Source organism: Amphiura filiformis, chromosome 3 (assembly GCF_039555335.1).
Source record: "Amphiura filiformis chromosome 3, Afil_fr2py, whole genome shotgun sequence".
Taxonomy (NCBI): Eukaryota; Metazoa; Echinodermata; class Ophiuroidea; order Amphilepidida; family Amphiuridae; genus Amphiura; species Amphiura filiformis.
This window is the reverse complement of record NC_092630.1, coordinates 13,737,722-13,761,142: the sequence shown is the minus strand read 5'-3', so window position 1 is coordinate 13,761,142 and position 23,421 is coordinate 13,737,722. Positions and strand designations below refer to the sequence as shown.

The following is a 23,421-nucleotide window of genomic DNA, read 5'->3' as shown; positions in this document are numbered from 1 at the left end:
CGGGGTCTATTTACTTTGTACTTAAAAAGTGGACAGACTGTAGCAATTCCAAAAAGTTGACAGCCCTGGCATGCACCGATCATTACATAATGCATAACTAGCGTAAACATTGCGCCCAACCGCATACAAACCATTCTATATCATTACACGGTGTTATTTTTTCCGCCTTATATAAACCAAACAAACTAAATATATTTATTTTATTGCACCCGTGGTAGGCCTATTTAGGAGTCTAGCCTAGCATGCCTAGCCTCCGAACATGCGAATACTATCAATCATGCTATCGTTTTGCTTTGAAATTCAGTCAATCATGAGTCTTGACACTGTTCTTACCCCGTAAAAGATATGGCCTGTACACAATGAAGTAATCATGCACATCCTATGTATGTTTCAATGACACTTGAATAGTGAATACCATGCTTACCGTATTAAAATCCGAGGCAGTCGGTACTGTAGTTTGTACGGTGTGAATGCATGTCATCACTGTGGTGAGTGGTGACGATCTTTCCTCCTCAAAATCAAGGCAACTATTAGGCTAAGTAAAAAATAAAACATGTTTCACGTCCGGGTTTTCAAAAAAAGGAGGAAGAGGGGGCTTTTTATTTTCTATTTTTTATCACAAAATTGGTGTAAATACCCATACTTAGAGCTGTTTTAGCGTACAATCCGTGCATACAATAATGCCTGGAAAAAGGAGGAGGCCCTTTTTTATTTGTTGTTCTGAGAGTTACACCCCCTCTAATGATCACAAAACCTTCCTAAAATGTTTCTTGTATCTTAACAAGGCTATAGAAAGCATCCCAACTTCCTAGACATATTTTTTGAAAAGTTATAACTGAATTTCAGAAAATAAAAATTTATTTGAGAAAACCTCAAAAAAGGAAGCGGGAGGGGACGTGAAACATGTTTATTTTTTTATTTGGCCTTATGACTTGACGGCTGCAAATGGTCTCAGTGTGTTGCAAATATAAAAGTGTTTCCCATGAATACTTTCAAAGACATATACATCATCGCAAAGTTCATTAAAAAGTGAAAATTTGAGAAATATGTAATGGCGATAACAACGGTAACTCAAAATTGACGGCAAAGAAGGTTTAAAACGGGGATCCGATCCGCTTATGAAAAATGAAGACGCGTACGCGACGAGTGGATTTTAGCTGATTTTGTAGCTAGTTGTTAATTTGTTTGTTCGCTACATACAGGGAACTTAAAAATAAACTGCCGAGTACTGGTTAAGCGTCAGATCAGGGCTCTGAAGTGTTTATCAGGTTTATGATTCCGCGTCTACGCGCGCAATGACGTAATCAAAATCTACTAAATATTCATATTTCACTGCTCCTGTTTTAGAACGTTGTTTGCTCCAGTCCTCAATACAGCACAGTGGAGCGGCCGTGCGTGAGTATTCGAGGACTGGAGGATCGAGTCTAGTGTCAAAAGCCGGCCGGTTGATCATCTGCAGAACTGCAATGCTGATTGCTGAGCAGGAAGAAGTGAAAGTTTACACTCTGTCTAAAATTGAAGGTTGAGATCACCACCTCCCACTTCAAAATGAATTCTGCAGCTATCTTTGCCATAGGGATGGTGTTTGCCGGGTGCTGCTCCAATGTCGTGTTCCTCGAGCTTCTCATCAGGTAAGCTTAAAAGTAAAAGAATGTGTTGATCCATGGTGATGGTTAGTTCTAGTAACTATAACTCAGCATACATACGTAGATGTCATTATGTTTATGATAAAGACTGAAGTCTTGCTGGCAAGACTATGGTGATGGTCTGATCATTGCTCGGGTAACTAAAGAATGCTTTGATTTGGACATTTTATGTGAGCTGAATTTCTCCATCATGTGTGTGAACTATCTCCTTCAAATTACATCAATTTCTATCAGGATGGTTTTTGAAGAAGTTTACTCTTTCCTTATCAAGTGATTTCTTCAGAGAGTACACCCATCCGCCATTGTATGTATGAGTTACGGCTTTTCACAATCCTTATTATGTTTATGGTTTATATACCGGCTCCATACATTCGATGTATGTATTCAGAGAGTATGTGTGATGGATTTGTCTAGCTAGCCTCTAGTAGAGACCTGCCAGTAGGCTTCGGTCCTATCCTTTATTAACATACTGACATTTACTGGGCCCGAAGACATGCTGCGGTTGATTGGGGTCCCTTTCGCAAAAGAAAATATATAAAAAATCAACACCTAAGAGACTACATCATGTCTAATAATTTATCTCTAAAATACAAGCTTTCCATATATACGCTGTTGACTGTTGTTGACACTTCACTGCATTCTTCATTTTCTTGTTAAAGCAATTATTTCAGGAGCACTTTTTGGTCCCGTTATATTCTAAGTAGAAAGTTGTCGAGAGAGAGGAGGTTAAAGGTCAAATTTGTCAACACGTGGTGGTGTGTTTCCAAACTTACACCTTGGGCTGTGCCAGAGCAGCATGGACGTGATTTTACAATAGTATATTTATGTAATAATGCTCCCAAAGTCCTATATCTACCTCCAAGTGGGTGGTGGGTGACAGTAACAAGTGTTTTGGATAAAAGTTGAATTAAACCTTGGCTGTAAAAAATTATATAAAATTTCAAAATAAAAGGGGTGTAGATCTCGCCTAAATCCACATAAAAAAAAAGAGAAATTTTTTTGGCTATTTGGGCGACATTTCATGGCTATTAGTATTACCCGCGACTTGGGCTAAAAAGTTTTGGCAACCCAGATGAACCCTGGTCGGAGTGACGTCGCAAAATTCACACCATGTAAACAGTGTGAAACGAAATGGGGAAAGTCCAAAAAAAAACCCCATCAAATTATACTATTTTAAGTGAATATATCAAGACATCCATCGATATGCGGATAGTTTGCCGGAGTGTCTGAAGATCACATATTGGACTACATTAGCGTAAGTTATTTATGTGGTTTAGAGAAAGAAGAATTTTAAGTTTTCGGCAACCGGTAATGGCCAGATTTATCTTCTTTGCAAAAGGGACCCCATTACCCCAATATAGCGCACTGTAACTCGGTAATCAGATAATGTCAAAATGTTAAATAAAGATTACTGAGTTACAGTTACTGGAACTAGCCTCTACTCTAGGTGGTTTAATGCTTGATCTATTCTCAGGCAACAAATCAAAGTCACACAAGTGACGATATCATGATCACAGATCCCACAGTGAGTTTTTATATTAAATATGATATTTGGGTTGTTTGTGAGGATGAGATCCAAGGTATTTTTGGTCACTGGTCTGGAGATGACAGTCCAAAGCTGATTGAGTCTTATGTCTCCAAAAATGTCAAAAGCTTTACTTTACTGGGAAGACTTTTAGTTTTATACTCTCAGCTTTGACACATGTACACATATTTTCATTTCACTATTGAACACACAGAAATAGTGCAAATTATCCATGCATGGTCAGTGAATATGTCATCAAAGGAGCCACAGAGTTCTTGGGTCAACAATGTTGCCTTATTATTGCCTTATTTTTTCAGAAAATAGAAAATACAGGCACCAATTTTAAAAGTAAACCAAAGAAATTGGTTAATAATATTGAATATTATTCTGACCTTTGAATTCTTTTATTTGAAGGTACAGGACCTACATACATGTACAGTGTATTGTAGAAGTTGCATCAAGGTATTAGCCAGAGGGGTGTTCAGGTGTCATTTGGACGCCCTGTTTTCAATTTGGACACCCTAAAATTTTGATTTTTATAATGGAGTGAATAGGACATGGACACCCTGATTTTGTAGAATAAGGTATTTTGGATACCCTAAAGACACCCCTCTGGCTAATGCCTTGAGTTAGCGTTAACCCCCGATCGGGGGTGAATGACCCCCAAAATTAAAAATATATTAATTTTTCACCCTCCATATATTGGGAATGTGCAAGCTTGGGGTGAACTCTGACCCTCTACTTTTGGACCTTACTGCTACCCCTGACTACACTGCAAAATATTTTTCACCCCCGAGATTTAATTTTCACCCCATGTATTTGGATTTTCTGCAAGCTCAGGAGTGAAAAACACGGGCAATCAACCCCCGACTTTCAGGCCTTAATGCTACCCAGTATTGAAATCCCAATGTACTTTGTATCCATTGAGTGTGGCTGTAAATATAAATTGTAAGTAAAATAAATGCCGTAAGTCAAATTCATGGCAGCTGTAAATAATGTGAATTTGTTATTTTATTCGTTTGCAGGCAATTCCCTGGCAGCGGCAATATCGTCACATTTATGCAGTTTCTATTTATTGGTTTAGAAGGATTTATATTTGCTGCACATTTTGGAACAAAAAAGTCTGTAATACCAATAAGGTAAGAACATAGCAGTATTGGATAGTCTTATTTCCATGTCTACATGTATTGTTTGTTTCTTACTTTCTTTCTGTCTTTAATATCGCCAAAGTACACACAGGCAGGCCAGACTTTGGCAGCTTCCAGCACACAAAAAATATGATGTGAAACACATTTTCCAAAGTGTTGGTAACATTTTTAATGATCTTTGACCCGATCAACAGTCTCATCCCCCATTTATTTTCACATCAAAACTGAGATTTTGGTAACGGACAAAAGCTCATATTTTTCTCATTACCAGTGGCATATATTTCTTTTTGACATTGGGGGGGATGGGGTTGGAAAAAAATTCCTTGAAGTATATTGATTCCAGCACCTTTTGGTGACAGATTAAGTCTAATGTACAAATGCGCGGAAAGCACACGAAAAATTTTGCCATTTTGAAGCAAAACTGTTGAAAGATGCCTTTGCTCATTACCCCAGTAAAATTAAACGTCTGAGATATTTTTTGTTTAAATTGTTTTGTACAAATATGTGGTGAATTGTGGTAACCACACCGGAAGTGTCCATGTACTATCCTGTGGGGAATCACTATACATTGTTGACATATTTCTTTTTAAACAAATCCAATAAAATGAAGATGTTAAACTCACATTTTAGTGATGTTTCACCACTACACTAGTGGTTTCCTCAGACTGGCCTCAGAAACCACTAGTGTAGTGGTGAAACGTCACTAAAATGTGAGTTTAACATCTTCATTTTTATTGGATTTGTTTAAAAAGAAATATGTCAACAGTGAAATCTAACAATCCAAATGAACTTGTTCAAAGAATCACTATACATGTTTCCAGGGTTGTTGATTTTTTTTAAAATAAAAAAATCAGATTTTTTGATTTAAATTGGATTTTTTTGATTTAAATCGATTTTTTTGATTTTTTTAATTTCAAGAACTGCTATACCCCATAATAAGTTCAAAAGAGACCAGTGGAATGCTAAACATATGCACAATACTATCAGGTATTTACAAAAATTCAAAACGTGTTTTTACATGTGAAAATTTCAAAGAAAAAATTTGGCAAAAATCATGAGGAAAAACCTGTTGAATTCGGCACCTTGGAGATGAATTTTTAACAAAAGATAAAGTGACATCATAAAGGTATTTTGATTGTATCCAAAGGTTGTAGAAACATCAGGAATGATGTAAAACAGTCAAATTAAGAAAGAAATTAAGTTATATTTATCAAAATGGTAAAAATGAAAAAGTTGATTTAAATCAGTGATTTAAAAAAAAATCAAGTGATTTAAATCGCGATTTAAATCACTGATTTAAATCGATGTGATTTAAATCAAACAACCCTGCATGTTTCTCATATCAAAACCATTCAAATGGGGTTTTTTTTACAAAAATGTGGAGAATTGTGGTAACCACACCGGAAGTGAATGTACTATCCTATGGGGCATCATTATACAAGTTTCTTATATAATTATCAAAACTGCAAGAACTATACAACTCAAAATTTGGAGCGTAATTAAACCTTGATGTATGATAGGAAACAGAACCTCAAAAATCAGACCAATTATGACACAGAAAACCCAAGATATCTTTCGAATAGAGTGTTCCAAAATCAAAGTTAACTAAATCCATTTTCAAAGTTCAGAACTTTAAACCCATAAAATTCTCCTTGAATTTGGACCCTTTAAATTTACGTTTTGCAGGGCTTAAAGGGTCCGGAAAAAATCAGTTGGACCCTTTAAATTTTGGAGCTCATGCTATCCCTGACTGTACAATGTATGTACATAATGTATTTACATAATTTGAGCCCTGCAATGAGATGATGCAGCCAAAATACTTTCTATGTGACTCTTTCTAAAGAAGCACAGATGGAATTATAAATCAGTGACAATATTTGAATATTTTTTGTTCTCTCATTGTTTACAGAAAATATTTGATAATGGTGATGTTCTTTTTCACTGTGAGTGTTGTAAACAACTATGCAATGAATTTCAACATCTCGACACCTCTACAGATGATCTTTAGAAGTGTAAGTACCGGTACAAACCTTTTTCATTTCATTTCAAAATCCATTTCATTTTCACCTGTAAGTTTGATCAAATTACAAACTGTTATTCTGTTAATAATACCCAGGTGTGAATGGTAATTGATTGATTCCATGACAGTTATTGTAATACCTGCATAATCTGCATATTTCACAGCTGGTCATGTTTTTTATACTGGGACCCTAAAAAAGGTGGTGCTGTCACATTTTGCTAAATCATTTTGTCTTCTTATTCCTATATTTTTGCTCAAATTCATCATGAACAAATGGTTTTGGTCTTATTTTGAAGATAAATTATTAATCTAATGAAATAATAACAAATACAATTAAATAAATGTATTAATTAATTACTACAGCTTAATTAAGTTAATTAGTCAGGGGTGGTGCCGGAAGTGGAGGAGCCGGAAGCGGAGGAGCTCTGTGTAATTCCAATGGGAAGTTGGTGTTCATTAATAAAATTCATGCACTTTGGTGCCTAGTAGAAGTAAAAATGTAGTTGCATAGTTTTATCTTATTTTTTAACTTTCTAACTATAATTGCTTAATAGTTAATCTTAATAAACTTTATTAATTAAGGATTTAATGAGCTTTTAATGAATGCAGTGGAATAGGTGTGTCATGCAATCCAATAGAATTCAGAAAGCAGCAATATAGGTTTTCATAAACAGATGGACTTTTAAATTGTTTTATCTTTGAAATATCTATAAAATAAATCTTCTCAAAGGAGATTATTACAGTCAAAGGATTAATCTGATGACATATTGATCTCTGGTTTTTGTTAAATAGTTTGTTGATATAGGCTTTAGAATTGTGCATGTATATGCCTATGTACCATTGTCACAAATTACTTTATTGATTTTTGGAACACCTTTTATGGGAATTAAATATTTAAATGTGATATTATAGCGATTCTTTAAACTATTTTGAATATATTTTCCAAATTCAAAGTGCATTTGATTATAAATGCTACAATTAATGGCACTTTTGCATTAAATTAAGCAATTTAAATACAACTTTTTAACACCCTGTATAACACAATGGGCTTAACAAATATGGTGCAAACTATATATTTAATGAAAGGGCTAATTGCATACATTCCAAATATCAAGTTCATTTTCCAATTTAATATACTATGTAGAAATATTGGAGTGGTAAAGAAATGTAATTTTTTTGGTACTTTTCATTGGAATCACCCTGTATATTTTTTGGCATACCCTGTATATCCATTCAAACTTTACAGATTTGCAATCCTGACAATATATGCTTTCTAAAAATGTATACCTTTACATAGTTTAGGTGATAACTTTTTGAAATATAATCAGAAATACAAAAAAGGAGTTGATTTTTGACAAATTGAAGGATGTGACACAATTGGGTCCCACCTCAAAAAACATGACCAGCTGTGTGATAGATATGTAGCTATTTATGGATGATGGTAGCCTGGCATCAATTCAATGTGGCAACAGCCAATATCGTAAGCAAAACAGACATGAGACAGCAACACTGCCTGAGCATTGAACGTGATATTTTCCCCAAGGTGTGTTTTTGGCTCTAGTACCGTTCCAAGAAAAAAAATGCCCAAAATATATTTCCTAGTACAATATGTACACTTTCACCTGAAAATAAACAAAATGGATAAGCACAAAAAGGTTTAGAATACAAGGTGTCCCATAAAAAGGTTACATGTAGAAAATGAACCGCATTTTGCGATGGTACAACAAAACACTGTCATTTTTTCACGTATTATTTATTTATCCTACTTGTACGTATGTAATTGTCTGCTAAGTTTCAACTCCGTATCTTTAAAAGCAACTTAACTTATGAGCGCAAAATGACAAAATATCGCACAACGAAAGTTAAACACAAACACATCTATGTGCTCTATTTTTTCTCATTACTTTTTACTTCTCTCTTTTTTTCATGGTTGAAAAACTTTTTGCACTCAAGAACCACATTGACAATTAAATATTGCACATTTCTTATAGAGCTTGTTGACTCTTGTTAGTAAAAATAAAGATTTTCATTAGAGAGGAACACTTTTTGGTGAAGGCATTTTTGCATGCTGCATCTCCTGCCATAAACATAATAAAATTAATAACAATTTGCATTTAGGCTTTGTTTGAGTTTTGTTGAGTTGCTGTGTTATATACTGTAAGAATATTGTCCATATTCTGACCAAACTCTCGAAGTAAAACTGAACAAGGTTAATTATCTGTTCAACATAATAATATACTGCACCTGCTATGTTATGGCTGGACCTACTCAAATGACCCGCCAAATACACTGTACGCAGTGTGCGGGCAGCGAATCTCGTGTTGCATTATGTCACGTAAACACGGTAAACAGCTTGCTCAGGAATGCGTGGAATGCAAGCTAAATACGCATGTTGTGAACTTGACATTCACAGGGGTACTAGTAGAGGATACATATATAGATTATGTCATAAAAAGGACATTTATTTTTGTTAACATTAACTTAAAAATTGTTTTCAAAAATCTACATGTAACCTTTTTTTGGGACACCCGGTATATATGGAAAAGACTTTTCTTTCAGGAAATCTTTGAATACTTACAATATTTACAAGTTAATTGAAAACATGTACATAATGAGGTATTCAAGTTGAAATCCATACATTCCTACAGAAAACATGACCTTAATGGAGTCAGTCCGAGTCACCCATTCAGATAACCCCATTTGAAATTCCCCTCCCTGTGTTGAAAATTAAGACCATGTCTTCCATATATAGTTCAAGTGGAATAGCACATTGAGATATATTTCCACTTTTACAGTTTATCACTTCATCACCAACAATTAGTTATTTACTGTTTTTAATATATTTTTCATATTCCAGGGTTCCCTTGTGGCCAATATGGCACTTGGAATTTTAATACTCAAAAAGCAGTAAGTATAATTGTGAGAAAGTAATATGTGTTTTCAGTGTACAACTTCATCTTTTATTCTCTAATTGACCGACCCCATCACAACCAGTCCCAATTTTAGATTGATTATGGGTGCGGATATAGGTATTGGTCATAGAGTGCTATAATGGGTATTCCTTGAGTATAGAATCGTCTGCAGATACCTATCTGGGATTGGTTAGGAGTACGGGTACAGGATCAAGGAACTACTCCCCATTCCCATTCCAGAAAAATACAGAACTAATTTTTTTGGATTTAAAAAATATTATCCTGTTTTGCCAAATGAAACATAGCTTAATCCTAATCCTTTAGGTAATCCTAACTGGCAGTAAAAGTCAAATTTTAATATTTGTTCAATTTTTGGAAATAAGGGCCAGAAACATGCATTTTTAGGGTGTTTTCGACCTTTTTCATATTCTGTGACAATCAGGCCCAAAGACTAGCACAAAGACTAATTTCAAGTTATGCATTCTAATTTTTGGAAAACACATTTTCCAATCTTTTTCATAACCAAGTAGCAAAAATAACATATAATATTAAAATTGTGAGCTAACTCTTAGCCTATACTCAAGATTTTGAATGCTTAGACTTATGCCAAGTCTTACAAGTTTGTCACTGCAATGTTTTTGGACCATTTTACCTCAAATTGCAAAAATATTAAAATTTGACTTCTATTGCCAGTTAGGACTAACTAAAGGATTAGCATTTAGCTATGTTTCATTTGGCAAAACAGGATAATATTTTGTTAATTCCCAAAAATTAGGGACCGTTCACAAACACTTGTAAGGGGGGGCTGATGCAAAAAAAAATGTTATCGCGAAAATTTTTCGGGGCCCCCCCCTTTACAGACCTCGGAAATTTCAGGGCCCCCTTTTTGACATGAAAATTATGGGTCAACCCCATAGAAAAGCATATAAACTCAATTTTTATAGGAAAATTTGTGGTCGTTTTTTTCAGGCCCCCCCCCTTAGGAGGGTCAAAAATTTTCAGGGGCCCCTTTTTTTGCATCAGGCCCCCTAACAAGTGTTTGTGAACGGTCCCTTAGTGCTGTATTTTTCTGGAATAGGGAGAAGTGAATGAGTATAGGTATGAGACTATGACTAGTATCAGTTGTTCATACATATACATAGGTATTGGTCAGTATGGATAGGTATTGAAACCAGGCCCGTAACTAGGGGGCAAGGGGCAGAGCCCCCCCCCCATCACCAAAGGCAAAAAAGTCCCCCTTTTTGACCCAAAAAGTCCCATTTGCGAGTGTAGCAAGTGAAAAAATACGAGGTTTTTTATGCCTTTTTGGATAAAAAGGTTCGATTTTTTTTTAAAGTCCACTTTTTTTCAAAATCAGCCCCCCAAAAAAATGCTGGTTACGGGCCAGATTGATATATTTGTTCTCAAGTTTGAATACAGCCAGTCTTGGGGGAAAATGTCAAAACGGTCCATAGTTTGGTACACAATTTCACATGTAAAAGTCCACATTTTGATGGCACCCTGATACTCGAAAGCGTATTCCTGCCATTGACAATGCACATGCAATGAGGTCAGCTTAAAATATGAAAATCAAATCTAGCTCTCCGTTTCATAATAATTGATGATAGCCATATAGATGTTGCTCTCTGCTGTAGACAGCTTGACAGCGGTTTTAGTGGAAAAAACCAAGCAAACAGTGAAACTGTCTATTTGCAGAAACATCAGCAAACTACCACTGCAGAACTTCAGAACATAATTTGCTAAGAAAATACACTAGAGCATTGCTCAAAAGTAGTTGTATAGTTAGTGGTTTCAATTTCAAAATAACTTCAACTTGTTTATATCAATATTTACTTGTGCCTTTATTTCATTCAGATATCCTCCATCCAAGTTTCTATCAGTGTTCATGATCTCCATAGGTATATTTGTCTGCACGCTTATGTCAGCTAGAACAGAGGTAAGTTTTACAAGAAAAACCATGCACCGCATAATGCCAAGATGATACATAGTGCTTCTTTCCCCTTCATATTGATGTAAAAGAATAAGGAATAAGAATGATTAATTTGATCTTGTGTGCCAGTTTGAAATCTTTAAATGTTTATATGTTCAATGTACGATGTCCTGTGTTTGTAAGTTTTCAGTTTTACTGAAGTTTGTAAGTGTATACTCTTATCACAAAAAGTAGGCCCTATTTATTAACATGTGTATCATTTTGAATATAGGCAAAAACAACATAAATATAACTTTTTAAGAAAAGATACTTGCCTCCCATCTTTTCAAATAGCTTTGTTGCAAATACAATATCAAGAACCAGAAGAACTTAAGAAAGACTTTCTTGTAATGAGAAAAGTCAGAAAAAGCCCAACTTGTTTGCACCTCACAATCCTGTCAATCAAACTACACATGTAGTTACAAGCTAAAAGGAGCTTTCCTGTTACTAAGACCTAACCTTTTTCCCGGACTTCTCCATGTGTGTGTAGGCACATACATGTATACTGCGCCAATAAAGTATAATAAAAAAAAAAAAAATAATCACAATTTCCAAACTGAACAATATTGGATTAAATTTGTTTTTTAATAAATGCACTATCTAATCCTGCACATTATGACACCACATTGAATCCACTGTGACTTCAAGAAGTAAAGTTACAAGCATTTGATTAGACGAAGGTCCAGTTTCAAAAGTGACCAAATGGCCTATTCAAAACTCCACAGACCACAAATCTGGTTTGAGAGTGGTGAATGGCTAACTTATGCATTTGGCTTTAATTTAAAAACTGAAATAAACACTGCTTTAAATAACGCTTCATTGAAGAAACTGTGTTGTCTCTTTGTTGCGCTTGTCGAAATCTTTTTGTGCCTTGTATAGGCCAGTTTGTCACTTTTAAAACAGGACCTTCATCTATTCAATTGCTTGTAACTTTACTTCTTAAGGTCACATTGGATTCAATGTGGTGTCATAATGTGCGGATTAGATAGTGCATCTATTAAAAAACAAATTTACCCAAATATTGTTCAGTTTTGAAATTGTGATTATTTTTCCAAGTGTAAGGATACTTTATTGGCGCAGTATATGTGTCTTAGGATTCGGAGGGAACCACTTTTCACATTGTTGTGTTCAATGATAGTAGATAACAGCGTATATTTCTTGATATAATATAGTGTGATCAAAGTGAGAGGACAATATTGTCAATATTTTGCTTTGTATTGATTTCAGACTTTAAATGCCAGTAATGGTGGAAGTGCCAATGGTAATGACAATGAGGAGAACATGAGTGATGAAGAGGCTGCCAGTGCTTATATATTTAGGATGCTGATAGGTAAGGTCATGAAATTTTCATGTAGCAATTCAGGGAAGACTTCAGACTAATAAGCTAAGCGGGAGCGATGCACAAAGGGCTTACCTTAATGACATATACTGGCAACGGTCGCACAACATCAATATTTTGGTGTGTATGGAAAGAGGAGAGTCTAGGGTTTTTGCTTGTAAAATCTACAAAATTCTACATGGGTGCTACAGGAGATATGAGCTAATTTACATACAATTTGCATAAAAATCAACTTAGCATCTCACATTACAAATATGCTTCAACTGCTTACGGTATGGAGAGTAATGATGAATTTCTTCGCGATCGTATAGCTTATATACTCGCATGTTTCAACAGAGCGAAATACTTCAACTGACTCAAATTTACATAAATTTGCATAAAAGTTGAATAATTCTTACGATTACAAGGAATTCCATTGTTTTCCTATCAAAAACTTTGGTTCCATTATCAAATTAGTTGCATGGACTTCATTGCTACAGTCGCAAGCAACATTTGTAGGTAATAATTTGTTGTATTGAAGTCGAAACCATGAATAATAGTCCATTATTATGTACATGTGATGGCTATAAAATTGGCAAATTTCAACATGTTGACGCGCCTCACAATATGTGTGCTGCCAAAGTTATATACAATTTCTAGTCCTTTTACCAATAACAATGTGAAAACCTGTTCTCTTGATATGGACCGTGTGGGCTGAGTTCATTTCCTACAACAAAATGCTGTAATTTATTGTTAGTGGGAAAATTGCCCATTGAATTTGCAAAATTGAAATTTGAAATTTTTGGAAATTGTGTATCAATTCAAGTACCGTATTCGTTCCAATAAGCGCCCATGCCCCAATAAGAGCCACCCAGGGTATTTTCAATTTGCTAAAGGGTACCATCAATGTTGAAGTGATGGATAGACGTCGATACAGTGATAAAGCTGGAGGACTAGAAGTCCTGTGTAAACTTGCAATACATTTTCTACATCAGAAAAGCTACTGGAACATCTCAGGACCCTTTTATAACATACATAATTTTGTCTCTAATAAACGCCCTTACAAAAAAAAAAAAAAAAATTAGGTAAACCAGGTAAAAATAATCGCCCACCCACCCACACCTGGGCGCTTATTGGAATGAATACGGTACATTTGATAAATCCAGCTGCATATGATGAACATCTGGATAGGCCAAATTGATTTGCTGCCAAAAAAGGGTCAAAAAGGCTGTAATCATTGATTTAAATAAAAAAGTAAGTTCCATCAAAATGAACTGAGATGTTTTTTATGATTCCTGGATAGTTTAACAGACTTATCTTTTTGCACACACAATAATGTGTTGTGTGTGCATGCAACAATGTGTTGAACATGCACCAGTGTGCTTGTGTTTTGTATATATAATAATTACAGAATAAATGACAGGAATTTTTGTTTTACTATCCTCTACCGTGTGATAGGCAGATCCAATATTTTGAGTAGTTGATGCCGGCACAGATAAGATTAAAACATGCACTTATGCCTACTCATGAATTTCAAGAGGTCATAAGTCAAAAACCTTAGTCCACAGAAAAATATTATGATTGATCTAAACATCCATCTCAATGATGCATAAATAATTTTTCAAAAAATTTCCCATATAAAAATTTCATTTTCACCCATAAATCAAATGTATTGAATGAAATGATGATTTTGTTCATAGATATAAAATATCCATGTGTCATGTATTCTGTGCACACCAAATACTAATTCTGTTGCCATGGAAATGGAATAGAATGTGCGGGTTACAAATTTGTCGACAAAGCAGAAGAGATTCTACAGACTCTTCTGAATATTTTATATTATGATCTATCCATTTGAAACGTCTGTCCAACAATGCGAAAATTTCATGGGGCTGACCTCTATACTGGAGCCAACAGTTGATAAAAAAATATTAAAAGGGAATTTAGTAAAGTGCAAAGTTCATCACCATTGATATACTATTTGAGACCGGCTACAATATCCCACCAGGTTTTACCCACAATGCACTCGCTTATTTATTGTATGACAATTTTGTACTTTTTCGTTTGAAGTTGGATATTGTTGCTCAAGGAAATCAAACTGCTTTTCTTTACGCATTACAGGTGTTGCCATGTTGACCTTTGGCCTCTTCTTGTCAGCTAGGATGGGTATTTTTCAAGAAGTTTTATACAAGGAATTTGGAAAACATCCTAGAGAAGCTTTATTCTATTCAGTAAGTTGTACTCGATATTATATGATTGCTAGCTGTGGATACTATTTAGATTTGTAAAATAATGCATGCAGCTGAAAGGCAGTAATTGGACAATGCAGTTTATAAATTACGTTTTATACAATGTTTCACGAAGAACCAGTTTAGATCTATTTGGTGAAAAAACAGTAATTGTAGTATAAATTCAGTTTTCTTTTACCCAGGTATTTTCACAATAACTATATGAGTTTATGAAAATGCTCTAATCATACGTGCATGCCCCAAGCATAATGTGGTTGTACAGTACATAGCACAATAGAAATCCCATTGTGTGTGAAAGGTCAAGCAGAATATAATTACATACATGCATGTCACACATCCACACAGAAAATGACATTGAACAAAAATTGTGAAAATGAATTTATATCAAAACTTTCAATCTAGAATATTGGTAATGTACTCTGTGAAACCCTTCACATGTGGCATTATCCTATTTTGTTTTATAAAAAATAATAAAGGCTAAAATTCTTAATATTTCTTTATTTTTTTCAATCGTTCTTTGCTCATATCTTTCAATATAGAACATGGGTGATGTGATTTGTGAAACCCTTCAAATGTTTTGTCCTACAAAATAATTACAAGAAGGATCGACCAAAACTCTTCACTATTTTTTATTTTTTTCAATCCTCCTTTGCTTTTGATGATGCTTTACATAATTTTTTGATGATGAAGTCACAGGTGTAAAATTCCCATGTTTATAAAAATTGAAAATGTAAGCATGTGAAGGATTTCACAGATTACATCACATTGGTCAAATCCAATGTCAGATGGTTGAACTATGAAGTAAGCCAATCAGGGTTGTTAATCACACCGATTTAAATCACTGACAACAACGCAACATCGCGTTGTGTAGTCACGCAATTTGTTAACACACATATACGCTACGCATATGCGACGCTTATCTGCATGCGCGGCGCATATCATGGAAGTACCACGGAAGCACTGATTTCACAAAAACCTAGTGGTCAAATGGCTCCATTTTAGCTGATAAAATGTGAGTTTTTTCAAGATCTTTCCCCCGATTTAAATATCAAGTTATGAATGGATTTCGCTTAAACTTCTGAAGGGGCTGTGGATTTACCCGATGTTCACATAATGTAAGGTAGAAAAACAAGAACTACTGCATTCTCCTGTGAGATTCGATGAAAGTGCAAAATGTGACCACTTTAAACTTCAATGGCCATTATCTCAATGTTCATTTTCTCGGTAAAATGACAATTTAGGTACACAATAACTCAATAAATACAGCATCTATAGGTAAGCAAATATGATCATCTTAAGGAGGCTGTGTACTCTCAGACATGCATGTAGTAAAAGTGCGATAACTTTGTAATTATTCACGCAAGACATATAAAAGTATACATTTTTATGAAGGCAAGACATCAATAAATCTTAATATGAATACAGATTTGGGGTAAAAACAACAATTATGAAGAAAATCACAAAAAAGTGAGTTTTTGGCAATATTTGTTAGGTACATCATAACAAAAAAACACTCTTTCCAAAATATTTTATTTTGTTTTTAGCTCAATCTTGAGGCTCCATTCCAAAAACATTTTTTAAATTTTTTGATATTGGCCTTATTTTTTGAGATATTGACCATATAAGGCATCAAATTGAACTTTTAAAATTCACAAACGCCTATTTGCACAAAATGATGCCTAAAATCGGAAATAGACCAAAATATAAAAAAAATGAGAAAATCGTTTCTTGAGTCGATCATGCTTTTTACGATGATCATATTTGCTTACCTATAGATGCTGTATTTATTGAGTTATCGTGTACCTAAATCGTCATTTTACCAAGAAAATGAACATTGAAATAATGGCAGTTGAAGTTTAAAGTGGTCACATTTTGCAATTTCATTGAATCTCGCAGGAGAATGCAGCAGTTTTAATTTTTCTACCTTACATTACATAAACATCGGGTAAATCCACGGCCCCTTGAGAAGTTTGAGCGAAATCCATTCATTACTTGATATTTAAATCGGGGAAAAGAAAAAGAAAAAACCCACATTTTATCAGCTAAAACGGAGCCATTTGACCACTAGGTTTTTGTGCTTCCGTGGTGTTTCCATAAGATGCGCCGCGCATGCAGATAAGCGTCGCGTATTTGTGCGTTCACCAATTGCACGATACGCAATGCGATGCGTTGTTGCGCGCGTGTACCCTGCTGGTACAACAAAGATTTTCTTTCCTTTTCAATTTCAAACACAAGTGGTATAGTGAAATAAAATCCTTAAAATATTGCAGTTGGAGTTTACAAATCTGGATTTTCATTCCTTGTATTTATAAAAAACATAACAAAGTACAAACATATCAAAAAACTCAATTTTGCTGAAAGAAACAATGTCTAGAGTACACAGCTGCCTTAAAAAGCATGGCCGGCTCAAGAAACCGTTTTCTCGTTTTTTAATATTTTGGTCTATTTCGATTTTAGGCATCATTTTGTGCCAATAAGCATTTTGTGAATTTTTTAAAAGTTCATTTTGATGCCTGGTCAATAACTCAAAAACTAAGGCCAATGTCAAAAAAATAAAAAAACGTTTTTTGGAATGGAGCCTCAAGATTTAGAAAAAACCAAAACAAAAATTTTGGGAAAGAGTGTTTTTTTGTTATGATGTACCAAACCAAAAATGCTGAAAATTCACTTTTATGTGATTTTCTTCATAATTGTTGTTTTTACACCAAATCTGTATTTATATTAAGATTCATTGATGTCTTGCCTTTATAAAAATGTATACTTTTATATGTCTTGCATGAATAATTACAAAGTTATGACACTTTTACTACATGCGTATCTGAGAGTACACAGCCACCTTAAATTTAAAAAAATCCGATTTAAATTTTAAAAAATCTGATTTTTTTTGATTTTTTAAAAGAAATCAACAACCCTGCAGCCAATATATAATATTTGCATTATTTTTCATTTAATTAATAGCATGCGCTGCCCTTACCAGGATTTCTACTATTAGGACAAGATATCTACAACCATGCTGTCATGTTTTCTGCTTCAGGTGTGTATAACTCACATTGTGCCGTTGGGCAGGAAAACCTTGTATGTGTTTGTAGCCCCTGAACATGTTTAAATCAAAACTGCCAATCGGTTACATAGGAGGTTTTGCTTTAAACATGTTCAGGGGCCAATGACACATAAGAGGTTTTTCCTGCCCAAAGACGATTGGCACCACATGGGATAACAGTTTACTAGCAGGGGGAAAACAATTTATGCAAACCAGAGGAGTTCTTTTAACAAGTGTTTATCTATGGCAAAAAAAATTAACTCTGTTTTAATGACGGGGCTTGCATAGTTGACAATTTCCTTCAGTTGTTGGTTTGATTTGCAAATTGCTTAACTCTCTTAACGCGGGTGTCGACCGCAGACGACATGTTTCAAAAAATTCAAAAATTTCAGAAATGTACATTTTCATGACTATATTTGGAATTAGCTTGAAAAATGCATTAAAATGAGTACAAACAAGACTATTATTGGTTCAGTAGTTCTTAAGATAGCTCTTCATATTTTGAGAAAATATTTAAAAACTTCAACTTTTTCCGTTGAAGCGCATGGCTAGCACGCAGAGCATTAATGTTTGAATGTGTTTGCTGCTCCATGCATATTAAAGGCTTATTCAATGATCCAAGGGGAAAGTGTAATAAATTTAAATTGTGTATAAATTACCGTATTCGTCCGAGTATAGTCCCACCTTCGAGTATAGTCCCACCCCCCATTTTTCGAAAAATTCCAGAAATTGTAAAAAAAAAAAAAAAAAAAAAAAAAAAAGATGCTAGGATCATTCATGGTTGACTTAAAAAAAAAAAAATTCACGATGTTTTGTATTTTTAATATGAAAATTGATAAAAAATTTAAAAATTTGAAATTGAGTATAATCCCACCCCCAATTGTGAAAAATGTTCACCTAAAAAAGCGGGTGGGACTGTACTGGACCAATACGGTACCTAAAAGTGAAGGATAAATCATTAAAATTGTTATTAGATAATTTTGAAATGAAAACTTTGGCAAAAAACAAAGAAAACAGCAGTATTTACGAAATGAAACCCCATTCATATACATGTAGTTAATTTCTCTATACGGTTAGTATACACCTTGTAAAAAAAGATTTGGCAAAATATTTTAATTAGCGATGAATCTTTTTGCAGGAATAATGAAAAGAAAACTGACATTACTTTGTTTTTTCATTTGATTTTTTACAGAGCCAGTAAATGTTCCCCTTCTAGAAGCTGATGTACCAAAAATGTGGCTGTTTCTCATTGGAAATATAGTTACACAATATCCTTTTTATACTTTCAATAAATACCCACTTCTGGCACTGAGCAGTCGATATATGCCGGTTTGTGCTTGATGTGACTTTTGTTTTGTCAGTATAATTGTTTTGTTATACTCTAAATGGGTTAAAATCATAAGTCCAACTCAGCGTTGGCTACAGCGGGTATCGCGGAGCAAAATGCTACTCAGTTTTGGAAATGTGTAGCAATTTTATGCCATAGACTTACAGTAGTGAAGTGTGCAAATGTAAAAAAAATCCAAGTAGTACAAGCTGATAATGCTAGGCATAAAAAAATGTCTTACATCCAACGCTGGTCCTACTCAATGTACCTCCGCGTAAACACCTTGGTCTGGGGCGGACATTTTAAAAATGAATTTAGAAGAGCAGCAACGACATCACTTGCATTACATTCCAGATGTTAAATCTACATCATATGCAACATTTGAGGAAATTCGCACGAGTCCATTTTATTTTAGGGTCATTTGTCTATAACTGGTCTTTACATGTAGCCCTATGGAGAGAGTGCCCGTTGAGGGCGCTTATAACCCCATTTTAGGAACAAAATGTGATTTAAAAAAAAAACGGACTCGTCATGAATTTTTAAAATTTTCAGAGAATGTAGTATGAACATGTAGAAATATAATCAAGTAGTTACCCTACCTGCTCTCCTCCGAAAAAATAAAAAGTCCTATACCTCAATGATAATGAAACCTAGGTGAAACTCACCAAAAGGCAGGGGGGGCCGGCCAAGATTGGCTGAATTTTGACGTTGTCATTGGTTTTACACGTAAACACAAAAATGTCTCAAATTATTCCAAAACTACGTATGTTATTAAGCACTATTTTATCAGTCTAAATCCGTTGAGGTTCGCCAGTGAACCTCATTGTAAGTACTGTTTTTTGAATGTTTTGTATGAATAACGCACGGTATGTTTATGATATATACCTAAAATTTCCCCCATTGTGTATCACGGTTCGCTTGGTCTAATGGTAACGGGTCTCGCCTGCGGTGCATAGGGTCCCGAGATCGAGTCCCGCTCACTCCCGGCTATAATTTTTTTTTTCTTCACATTTATTTTGAATCCAAAAATATTTATTTTTATGTGAAAATTTATACATTCACTGAGAAATATATTTTGTGCATTTTTTTTCTGTAACGGGGCCAATAGAGCTAAAAACACAACTCAGCACGGGGCGTCCAATGTCCAGGCAGTGTTGCCGTCATATTGTCTGTTTTGTTTACGATATTGGCTGTTGCCACAGTGAATAATGTAGTCCACCATCGTCTGCCAAAAGGTGGCCACAATAAACAAAGGACAGTTGATACAGGTGCTGTACCAGTTGGGTACCCCAGTCTATATTCATAGCCTCATGAATATATGCGATACATGATACCCAATCAAACTTCCTTATTTGCCAAAACGCAAACGCTATGCATGGCTACTTATACGGTCGTATATAACTGTGGACTCCGTGTTTGACGTAGTATGAAACTATGCACAATGATGATTTCTGCGTTTGTGTATCATCCACAAACAAACAATTTATGTTATTTTTTTTATTTAGATTTTTGTGTGACAAATCCAATAAAATATACTCACTGACTTGAGCTTTTGCCATCCAGGCTGATGAAACTTGATCACAAGTGATCTGGTCAAAAACACTGCATTTCAACAGCCATGTTTGGATGCACTCTCAAAAGCTCCTTGGGATCCCAAAGACAAGAAAGATCATCTCGAAACTCAGTGAAAAAGAGCCGTCAATCCCCTGCAAAGTTGTTGCATAAGTCGATTGGGAGAAACAGGAAGGCAATTCTCAAGTTCTTCTTGAAAGAAGCATCAAAAGACTCTGAAACGTCTAAAGTATGCTGGTTCACCCTCCCAAATAGAAAAGCGCCAACATCAGAACAACTAAGTCGGCGTGATCACAGATCACTGCCTTAGAAAATCTGATGTTGGCAATTTTCTATTTGCTTCGGGTGAACTTTGTGTCTTTGACCGTTTCAGAGTCTTTTTGATGTTCTTTTCAAGAAGGCCGACCTTGAATTGCCTTCCTGTTTCTCCGCATACGACTTATCACAACCTTTTTTCTCTGAGTCATTTACGATATGATCCACTGCTAAAAACAAACTGGTCCCTAATTTATAAGATGTCTTTCCAAACACCTTTGGAAATGCAGTGGACCAGATCACTTTTGATCAAGTTTGTCAGCCTGATGGCTGTTGAAAGCTCAAGTCAGTGAGTATATTTTATTGGATTTGTCACACAAAAATCTAAATAATTTGATCTACAATCCTACCGATGCATCTGTTTACGGAAACAATTTATGTGCATGCAACTACCACATTTGTACATTGCATAATTAAGTGCTCTGTCATTGGTCGCTAGCAGGTTGGCTATTAGATTTTTAAAGGGAAAGTAAAAGATATAGTTAAAATTGTATCTGGTTTCAAAAAATCATATAGGTCCGGTCGGGCGGGATTGTCCCAAATTGTTCGAGACGGGTTGGACCGAGTTGGTATTATTTGCCTTATTGTACTCAAATTTAACAGGCTCATCAAAACTCATGCATATTTTTCTTCATATATCATGCCCTTTAACATATTTTTGACCCACCACTGTGGAATTCAAAATCTTTTTGAATCAACCACTGTGGAGCATCAATATACTTAAATTTGAAAAAACATATTACATCCTTGGAACATTAGATCAACTTTGATCAATACTTTTTTCAATAATTTTTTGACCCCTTAATGAACAGACTTCCATTTGTAAGTCGTCATTAAACTTTTGGTTGGATCCCTAAGGTATATTATGGTATAAAACTTTACTGCATACTGAAACAACTTTTAAATTTCAAAGTATAATTTCCTTAACCACACCTGCACATATGTATGTATACGAGGAGTATTCATCTTGACCACAGAATGTCCATCACTAGTGGTCACTTTAGTGGTCACTCTGCGTAAGTTTGTCAGCTTGGTCTTCTCCATAGTATACTTCCAGAATCCCTTCACCATCTACCATTGGTTCGGTACATTCCTGGTCTTCGGAGGCACACTTTTGTTCACCGGTGTTTTCCAGACACTCTATGAAATTGTGGTCCCTCCAACGCCTATAGAGAAAAAGACTGATTAGACACAGCATCAAAGAGATTAGACCCAAAGAGTACCAACTTGGAATTGCACTATGGTAAATACACCATATTGGTTTGTCACAATGGGGACTAAAAGAATGTACCACTGGCATTTTTGGGCAGAACCCCAATATCGAATGATAAGTTGCTACTTCAAAATTTTAGCATTACAAAGGTTTGCGTGTATGCACGTAATGAGCGTTATCCGCACAACACAATACTCACACAAGCACACACTTTAAGTCAAAGTTTACTGTGTGCATAGCAGAATATTCCAGCGGTACACTATTTTGCCCTCCATGGGTGACATACAAACATGGCAGAGTCTGTACTCCCTGGATCTAGTCTCTTTGCACAGCGTAGATAGGGTATTGTAATTACCAGATGTGCCTTGCGGTTTACTAATAAAAGGAGACAGCAGTCCTATTCTGTTTTCTATAAGGCAGAGGCGTAACTAACCAGCGTGGTTGGTGGTAGGAGGAGACATATGCTGTTTATAGGCAAAATTTGTTCTCAGCGGGTAGAGGGAATTGTATCTTTTTCTACCTCATTTTGCTTGCAAATATTTTTCTGCAAAGACATTTTACCCTTCAGCCTCGTGTGGCTATGTCAGTGTTTCAAGGATCTTGCAGAGGAATTCATCAAACATGGAGAAAATATAATTCAACAACTCTTCTATACCTTTATAGATGAAATTACTTTTACAGTAACATATGTGACATGATCAAGGGGAATGAGTCGGATGTCGCTAACATCGATTTTGAGATATTGGCAAAGAAAGTGTTTTAAATGCTTTTGTTTTCTATTGTTTTCTGCGATTGATAAAGTGACATAACTTCGCAAAGAAAAGTCGTATCAACTTGGGGTTTTCAGTTTCTGAAAGCTCTCCATGTCCTCTTTTGAAACATATGTAAAACTCATTCCCCTTGATCATGTCACATATATGCAAATGCAAGTTAAATGAAGCGTGCATACGCATTAATTAGCATCTACAATTTGTCATACCTTGAACTTGTTTGCGTATGGACAGTGTCCATTGGACACTTTCACGATGAATTCATTATTTTGAGGAAATGGCCAAATATATCTGTTATTCTGTAGTTTTATTGCGGATATTGCTAAGACCCTGGCTTTAACATTCACATATTTTTTTATACCACTAAATCGCAATATTGGGTGCATCCTTGTTAATT

General features: G+C 35.0%; 1 protein-coding gene across 1 annotated transcript; it reads left to right on the top strand.

Moving 5' to 3' along the window:
* The first annotated feature begins 1,433 nt into the window (after positions 1-1,433).
* Positions 1,434-23,144, top strand: LOC140148070 (UDP-xylose and UDP-N-acetylglucosamine transporter-like). Its single transcript, XM_072169923.1, has 10 exons — positions 1,434-1,631; positions 4,197-4,310; positions 6,229-6,331; positions 9,197-9,246; positions 11,106-11,187; positions 12,448-12,550; positions 14,660-14,769; positions 17,746-17,821; positions 19,020-19,099; positions 21,985-23,144. The coding sequence occupies exons 1-10, from the start codon at positions 1,549-1,551 to the stop codon at positions 22,228-22,230; spliced, it is 1,047 nt and encodes a 348-aa protein (XP_072026024.1). The 5' UTR covers positions 1,434-1,548; the 3' UTR covers positions 22,231-23,144.
* The last annotated feature ends 277 nt before the right edge of the window (positions 23,145-23,421 follow it).

What these genes read in the sequence shown, in the direction of transcription:
- LOC140148070 (XM_072169923.1), top strand. Translation starts at nt 1,549, where the DNA reads ATGAATTCTGCAGCTATCTTTGCCATAGGGATGGTGTTTGCCGGGTGC. An exon ending in TACAGATGATCTTTAGAAGT is followed by an intron (nt 6,332 to 9,196) that starts GTAAGTACCGGT and finishes TTCATATTCCAG; the next exon opens with GGTTCCCTTGTGGCCAATAT. An exon ending in GAAATATAGTTACACAATAT is followed by an intron (nt 19,100 to 21,984) that starts CCTTTTTATACT and finishes ACCTGCACATAT; the next exon opens with GTATGTATACGAGGAGTATT.